The sequence below is a fragment of the Citrus sinensis genome, chromosome 1, assembly GCF_022201045.2.
Source record: "Citrus sinensis cultivar Valencia sweet orange chromosome 1, DVS_A1.0, whole genome shotgun sequence".
In the NCBI taxonomy this organism is placed as follows: domain Eukaryota; kingdom Viridiplantae; phylum Streptophyta; class Magnoliopsida; order Sapindales; family Rutaceae; genus Citrus; species Citrus sinensis.
Window position 1 is genome coordinate 4502673 of NC_068556.1, and position 8889 is coordinate 4511561.

The 8889-nt window shown below is 37.0% G+C and overlaps 1 protein-coding gene across 1 annotated transcript; it reads right to left on the bottom strand.

Moving 5' to 3' along the window:
* Positions 1–6668: 6668 nt before the first annotated feature.
* Positions 6669–7778, bottom strand: LOC127901321 (uncharacterized). The gene is made up of 2 exons (XM_052438401.1): positions 7310–7778; positions 6669–7159 (listed from the first exon to the last, which is right to left on the bottom strand). The coding sequence occupies exons 1-2, from the start codon at positions 7776–7778 to the stop codon at positions 6669–6671; spliced, it is 960 nt and encodes a 319-aa protein (XP_052294361.1).
* Positions 7779–8889: the final 1111 nt, after the last annotated feature.

Sequence of the window (8889 nt, forward strand, 5' to 3'; positions counted from 1 at the left end):
AAACTTAAACATTTTTTTCTTGGTGGTCAACACAAACCCAACGATGTCACCTATTGAAGTGTGCGCTGTACAATGAATTGGACCGAGGGTATGTTTAGGGTTGCATTATTTAGGATAAATTTTGAAATAATTAATTTTATAAGTAATTATGGTTGTATATTTTGTAAATTTAAATTATGAAATGTTACTGTTTGGGGGAAAAATAGGAAAGATAGCATAACGCCACATGACTCCCGTACAACTTGAGGTACACAGCATGATTCGAGGTACCCGGGATAATCGAAGGTACCCCTCATGACTCCCGTACAACTCAAGGTACCCGGCATGATTAGAGGTACCCAGCATAATCGGAGGTACCCGGCATAACTTCAGAGTAACTCGAGGTACCCAGCATGATTAGAGGTACCCGGCATAACTCTAGAGTAACTCGAGGTACCCCGCATCACTCCAGAATAACTCGAGGTACCCCGCATAGATTGAGGTACCTCTTATAATTCGAGGTACCCGGAATAACTCCAGCATAACTCAAGGTACCCGGAATAACTTGAGGTACCCAGAATGACACCAGCAGAATTTAAGGTACCCAGAATAACTTGAGGTACTCGGCATGATTCGAGGTACCCGACATGATACGAGATACCCCGCACAATCCGAGGTACCCGGCATAATCGGAGGTACCCAGCATAACTCCAGAGTAACTCGAGGTACCCCGCATAGCTCCAGAATAACTCGAGGTACCCCGCATAGATTGAGGTACCCCTTATAATTCGAGGTACCCGGAATAACTCCAATATAACTCAAGGTACTCGGAATAACTCGAGGTATCCATAATAACTCTAGCAGAATTCAAGGTACTCAGAATAACTCGAGGTACTCGGCATGATTCAAGGTACCTGACATGATACGAGATACCTCGCACAATCTGAGGTACCCCGCACAATTAGAGGTACCCCACATAAATTGAGGTACCCGATGTAACTCGAGGTACTTGGCAGATCGGATGCAAGAGAATCCTCCGAAAATATCCGCCATGAGAAACGATTCCACTTCTTAAAAGATATTATTTGATTTTGTCAGAATTAGAAATCAAAAACGTCGTACTAAAATGAGGGACAGCTGCCTGCCACCTCTGTCAAAAGTAAAGGACACTGTCCCAAGGACAATGGTCGTCAGCCGTCTACTCGACAGCTACTGCAGAGGTACCTTGGACTACGCTCCAGCGCGCGCCACGTTTCCAAAGGATGGATATGCCGCGAACATGCACATAACGACCCAAAAATCATAAAAAGATAAAAGGACGTGAGCCAAAAAGGGTACGTCACGTGGTAGTTGAGGTACTCCATATATAAAGATGCATATGTTTCATTCTCCATCAGGCTCTCATTCACCATTAACACTCACACTCCAAAAAATAGGTTTTCTTCAACCTTAAACCTTAATTTACAAAGGGCTAGTCAGCTCTCATTGCCATAAAAGCTTGAGTTTGAGTGTGAACGCTGGGGTACCCCGGCTTCACCTCTAACCTCTATTTTACTGTTTTACAGGCGTGAATCTCATTTTGAGGGACATCTCTCTTGGTTCTGACCTTTCACCATTATTACCACTCCCTCTTCCCTTCTCACCTCCCCCGAATTTCAGATACACAGCACCACACACAACAAACCAGTGAGGTACCCCGTCTACCCCAAAAATACAAATTCATTGTTCTACATAGGTTTGGCTTTTTCCTACCCCAAAATCTGTCGAAAACAATTGGCGCCGTCTGTGGGGAGGCGCACAAAAAGTCTCCACCGCGGTTACCAAACTAGTTGTTGTGTGTACTCCAATACATGGTGTTTGGGGAAAAAAATAAGAAAGATAACAGAACGCCACATGTCGATGAATGGAATAACTTCAGTGTAATCCGAGGTACCAGGCATGATTCGAGGTACCCTGTACAATTAGAGATATCCGGCATGATTAGAGGTACCCGGCATAATTGGAGGTACCTCGCATGACTCTCGTATAACTCGAGATACCCGGCATGATTAGAGGTACCCAGCATAACTCCAGAGTAACTCGAGGTACCCAGCATAACTCCAAAATAACTCGAGGTACCCCGCATAGATTGAGGTACCCTGTATAGATTGAGGTACCTCTTATAATTTGAGGTACCCAGAATAACTCCAGTATAACTCAAGGTACCCGGAATAACTCGAGGTACCCAGAATAACTCCAGCAGAATTTAAGGTACCCAGAATAACTCGAGGTACTCGACATGATTCGAGGTATCCGACATAATACGAGATACCCCGAACAATTAGATGTACCCCACACAAATAGAGGTACCCCGCACAATTAGAGGTACCCGATAGATCGGATGCAAGAGAGTTCTCCGAAAATATCCGCCATAAGAAACGTTTCCACCTTTTAAAAGATATTATTCCATTTTGTCAGAATTAAAAATAAAAAACGTCGTGCTAAAAGGAGGGACAGCCGCTAGAGGTGGCAAAAATACCCGCCCAGTTCGGACCCGGACCGTACCCAGGCGTTGCGGGCCGGGTAATACCCGGCTCGGGTATGAAGCCGGGTCGGTCTTGGGCATCACTTGATAAACCCAGAACCCGGATTTTATTAAAAAAATTATAAAATATATATTATTTTAAATATTTTATATTTATTTGACTTATTTATTATACATATATAAAGTTTTAAACACTTAAAATTTATATTTTTATGTCAAATTTTATTGAAATAAATTTAAAACTTATAAAATTACCAAAAAATAAAAAATATATACACATAAAATATTAAAAAATATAAAATCCGGGTATCCGGATTAAAACCCGGCCCGGACCCGGACCCGGACCGGTTACTTCCGGGCAGGGTCCGGTCATGGCAATACCCGGACCCGGCCCGGGGTTTTGCCATCTCTAACAGCCGCCTGCCACCTTTGCCAAAAGTCAAGGACACTATCCTAAGGACAGTGGTCCTTAGCCGCCTACCCGACAGCTACTGCAGATGTACCTTGGACTACTCTCCAGCGCGCGCCACGTTTCCAAAGGATGGATACGCCGCAAACATGCACATAACGGCCCAAAAATCATAAAAAGATAAAAGGACGTTAGCCAAAAAGGGTACGCCACATGGCAGTTGAGGTACTCTATATATAAAGGTGCCTAGGTTTTATTCTCCATCAGGCTCTCATTCACCATTAACACTCACACTCTAAAAAATAGGTTTTCTTCAACCTTAAACCTTAATTTACAGAGGCCTAGCCAGCTCTCATTGTCATAAAAGCTTGAGTTTGCTAACTGGAGCGTCGGAGTGTGAACGCTGGGGTACCCCGGCTTCACCTCTAACCTCTATTTCACTGTTTTACAGGCGTGAAGCTCATTTTGAGGGACGTCTCTCTAAGTTCTGACCTTTCACCATTGTTACCACTCCCTCTCCCCTTCTCACCTCCTCCGGATTTCAGATACACCGCACCGCACACAACAAACCAGTGAGGTACCCCGTCTCCCCAAAAAATACAAATTCATTGTTCTACATAGGTTTGGCTTTTCCTACCCCAAAATCTGTCGAAAACAATTCTTAAAAAATTGTTATACATGTTTGATAAACTGGTCCTAAACACATGGTGTCCATGTACAATGACTAAAATATCCTCCTTTTTTGTTAAGAAATTGATATTTTTATTTAAATTTTCAAATTGATTAATAAACAATTATTAAAATTATAACAATTCATCTTTTATTAACAAATAAAGCACATGTGTAATAAATAAAATTTTTATTAAATAAATATAATTGTTATCTAATAATTAAAAACAATGTGGCAATCATTCAACGATCGGCATTTGGCGATATATCAAATAGTAGTGATGGCTCACATTCATTTGTCTCTATTTGATGGTAGCACTATAGTTGCCATTTTATCTGGGAAGCATGTGAGACACCATCGTTTCTTCTCTACTGACGACGACATAGCCATTGCGTAGGGAATTGCACTAGGAGCACTTTTGCCAGACATCGATGACAGCATCAGCGACACTACCAACACAAGTAATGACTTTGCCATTTTGTTGTTTTTGAAAAATTAAATTTCTAAATATTATATATTATATTGCTTTGATGCATGGATATTTTTGAAAATATATTATTAAAATAAGAATAAAATTGGTATTAGAAATTACAATATTTGAGACTTAAAAAATCCAATTTTCAAAAGCTAATCCTAACACTTTAATTTATAGTTAAAAAAAAAGATTATTTGAAAATATGATTCTCAAATAATTTGTTTTAACAAGTGTTCACCAAAAACTTTTTGTGCTAAATTGTCAAATAATCACTTATTTGACAATCCAAAGCAATCCCAAACATACTTTTAAAGTTATTTTGAAAAGGTAAAACCTAAATTTTGATATTTAGTTAATTTTTAAAAAAATATTTTTGTCAAAATCACCTAATCTTATAGCAGTTTTTTTTTTTAAAAAAAACAAAGAAATAGCTTTCAATATCTGATTTTGAGAATCATGTTTATATATGATACCTTTCCATATAGACACTCAAATATATTATAAAAATCTAATTAGAAAAAAAATATTAAATTTAAGGAGATTATTATTACTACCTATTATATTACGATAACAAAATAAAGTTAATAAAACAAAAATTATTTTATACACAATAAAAATATTATATATACATGTTTATAAATGTATAAATAAATTATATTCAACATTATGTTTATTTTAATCATTTGTATTTTTATTGCAGTTCAATGGTAAGATTTACCAAAATATAGAGTTGCTTTTAAGACTCATAATATTTAAAAATAATAATTAAATATTTAACTGATTTTATTCACAATTGATAATTTCTACAATATAGCTAAAACTAATTGTTTTAAAACGTAAAGTGTTATCAAACTGGCCCTAAATTTATAAACTATATCCTAAAACAATAATTTTTTTTAAAGACTTTCTTTGGACAATCACATTGCTATTATAGAAATATTATATCATATTATCATACAACAAGATTTAAGAATGAAACAGAAAACCAAAACTTTGAATAAAAGTAAACAAATCAGTCATGTGTCATTCGACATTTACCTAACGGTAGGTTGGTGTCTACGATTATATACCAATTCAAGTATCTACGAGAGCTCTTTCCTCTTCTTACAAAATATGTAATTAGTATAGATTTCTTCCTAGATATTGCTAGTGGAAGCAGATTTCAAAGCTAATTTTGGTAAAATTAGTATCCCTAAATTGTAATATATATAGATCTTTACTATTTAAAAATAATAATTTATATTTTATCAAAGCACTTTTTTTTTTTAAATTTCTCCGTAACAAACCGTTTTAATTATTTTGTTGAATATTGTGTTACAATTATTTTTGTTTAATTTATGTATTTCAGAGATGCAAGATAAGAGTAAAGATCTCTGTAATTTTAAAATTCAATCATACCTCAAGATCTTATAATGTAATTACCCACTCTTTACTAGATTATATTTTGAAATTGTTATTTGGTCGGGCTCATTTCTAACAGAAATTATGAACGTATCCGCTTTGTTGAATGAATGAAAATAATATTTTTTTTTTTTATAAAAAAAAGTTTTAAAATATTGTTAAAGATAATTTTAAGGGCCACGCCTACTTGCAACCGTTAGATAACATCAATATCCAACGTCTAATAATTAGGCATACAGGCAGCAGCAATCTTTTTAAGTTACCTGATAAGTTGGTACTGAAATGTCATTTGCTATAAAAAATAACTCTTAGCTAAAAACTTACAACGAAGTGGTGACAGCACTGTAGTAATTCCCGAATGAATGTACGCCACATAAGTCACGGTTTCTTATTCTAATAATAGATGGAACAAATGCTTCAATGCAAGTAAGGGTTCCTAAGCAAGCATAGTATGTGCAACAAATGATTCCAAGTAACATATGCTCTGTTATGAATTTCAATAGATTAGAGGCAAACATCAAAATAATTCACAAATCTAGAGCGTACGTTAACATAACAGCCATCTAAAACAATTTTATCGTGGACGACTTGACTTAAATAATCACCCATATAATTATAAAAAAGAAAGTTCTAATTTTAAATTCTTGATCCATCAAGACATAAAAAATTAAATATGTAGCATATTATAATTACCTGTCTCAAATAACAGAGAAATCAAATAAAAATGGCTAATTAAAAAAAAAACTCTCAAGATGCAGGATTCATCTCTCAATTTGAACTTTTTTTTTTAAAGGAAACGTCCATTAATTCGAAAAAGAAAATAAATACATCAATTTTAAAGGGTAAGAACCCATCCACACAACATTTTCACATTTCTCTAATGCTAATTTAGCTAGAGAGTGGGCAATGGCATTAGAAGATCTATGAGTATAATTAATGCTAACTAGCTCAAAGTTCCTCATTAAGTTTTGAATCTCCGAAATTATCCAAAAGATCTTAGAATTGCCGCCTCGCTTGTTGTTAACTAACTTGACTATGCTTTGAGCGTCTAATTCGACAATTAAAGCCTTTGCACTTGCATTCCTAGCAATCTGTAATCCCCATTCCAAGGCTTCTGCTTCAGCAAAGGAAACATCTCCATGAAATTTCGAAATCTTGATTGCAGCTGCTATGACATTCCCCCGATCATCTCGGATTATAGCTCCCAGCCCTACAAGGTGCTTTTCTGAGCTTGTGGCAGCATCCACATTGACTTTAACAAATCCACTTTGGGGGGATTCCACATCTGCTGAGTCTGCACCTGCTGACTTTCCTTTCGAGCTTGCTCTGGTTTTTGAACTCTTTTGTAAGCCTCCAATACTGCTTCAGTTTTAGCAACCAGAGCCTGGGGGTTCTCTCTTTTTCCTTTAAAAAGCATCTCATTTCTTGCATTCCACACCATCCAACAAATCATAACCATTAGTTCTAAATCGGCTTTGTTTCTTCTTCTGCACATTTCATGCAGTAAACTCAAAAAATCATGCCCAACAGTTTGCATGATGTTATTCTCTAATAGAGTGAGCTTCCAGATTTTCCTTGCAGCTTTACATTCAACCAATGCATGAAACACATTCTCCACTCCGAGCTTGCATACTTGGCCGGTAGGCTCTTGGATGACTTTTCTCTTCCACAAATTTTCAGCAGAGGGGAGAATATTCTTGGCTGCCCTCCAAGCAAAAATTCTGATTTTCTCAGGTAAAGCAAGAGTCCATATGATATTCTATTGGTTTTTTCCTGACATTGAACTTGAAGGCATGGCTGGAAATTTAAGACTAAGGGCTGTTTGATAGCCACTCTTGACCGAGTAGAGACCTTTCTTGTCATAATGCCATATGAGTGTATCTTTTTTTGGGTTTCTAGGCAAAGGGATTTCAACGATTTTATCAGCATCTATTCTATTGAAATGCCTGTATATCAAGCTCTCATCCCACTGGTTTTCTTCATTTATCAGCTCAGCAACCAATGTATCTTCTGGCAAAGATGGTCTAACTATTGGCTTAACGGTTGACAGCTTCGGGATCCAGTTATCTTTGTGAATTTGGATTTTTTGGCCATCTCCAATTCTCCACCTAGCACCAGAACCGATAATCTGTCTTCCCCATAGTATGCTTCTCCATATAAATGATGGTGTGGACCCGAGCTTAGCCTTCATGAAGTCTTTATTTTGGAAGTACCTAGCTTGTAGAACCTTTGCCACTAATGAATCCGGGAATTGTAAGATCCTCCATCCTTGCTTAGCCACTAGAGCTTGGTTGAAACTTGAGAAGTCTTTGAAACCCATGCCTCCTTTACATTTGGTCTGACTCAGCTTCTCCTACTTCGACCAATGGATGCTTCTTTTGTCTCTCTTTGATCCCCACCAAAAATTAGCCACAGTTTTTTGGATATCATTGCAAATACCCATTGGGATCTTGAATACACTCATGGCATAGGCTGGAATGGCTTGCGCTGCAACTTTGATTAAGATTTCTTTGCCCCCACATGAGAAGAATTTGTGCTGCCAGCTGGAGATTTTGTTAAAGACTTTCAGCTTGATGTCATAAAAAAAGTTGCTCATTTTTCTTCCTATCATAGCTGGGAGGCCTAGATACTTCTTGTGCCTTGAGACAATATTGAGCTGAAAAATCTGTCCAATTGCAGTGGCTCGATCATGCTGGACATTGCCACTCAGGAACAAAGATGATTTTTTAAAATTAAAAATTTGCCCGGAAGCTGCAGAGTAGCAATCAAGTATATTTTTTAGGTTCCCGCAATCAGCCATTGAAGCTCGTCTAAATATCAGACTATCATCAGCAAACAAGAGGTGAGAAATGTTCAACTCTTTTCCAAAAGACAACCCATGGATGAGTTTTTGTTGTTCGGCCTGCAGCAACAAAAAAGAAAAGACCTCTGCACAAGTAATAAACAAGTAAGGGGACAGGGGGCACCCTTGCCGTAAGCTTCTCTGGGGCTTTATTAAGCCTATGACCGAGCCATTTATAATCAAAGAGAAAGAAACAGAGCTTATACACTTCATGACCAAGCTAATCTAGTTTTGAGAAAACCCTATACATTTCATAGTTTGCTCAATAAAACTCCATTCCAATCAGTCGTAGGCTTTACTAACATCAAGTTTCAAGGCCACTAACCCATTTTTTCTCCCTTTGCAGTGCCTTATTTTATATAAACATTCATATCCTACAATAACATTGTCGGTTATCAATCTATCAGGTATAAAGGCACTTTGCATTGGAGATATGATTTGGTGCATAATTTGTTTGAATCTGTTGGCCACTGACTTAGCCATTATCCTATAGATAACGTTGCACAGGCTGATAGGTCTAAAGTCTGTAACTTTTCTAGGTTTCCTCTTCTTAGGAATCAGGGCTATGTAAGTATAATTAAGGGGGGCT

What these genes read in the sequence shown, in the direction of transcription:
- LOC127901321 (XM_052438401.1), bottom strand. Translation starts at nt 7,778, where the DNA reads ATGGGTTTCAAAGACTTCTCAAGTTTCAACCAAGCTCTAGTGGCTAAG. An exon ending in ATGGCATTATGACAAGAAAG is followed by an intron (nt 7,160 to 7,309) that starts GTCTCTACTCGG and finishes CTTGGAGGGCAG; the next exon opens with CCAAGAATATTCTCCCCTCT.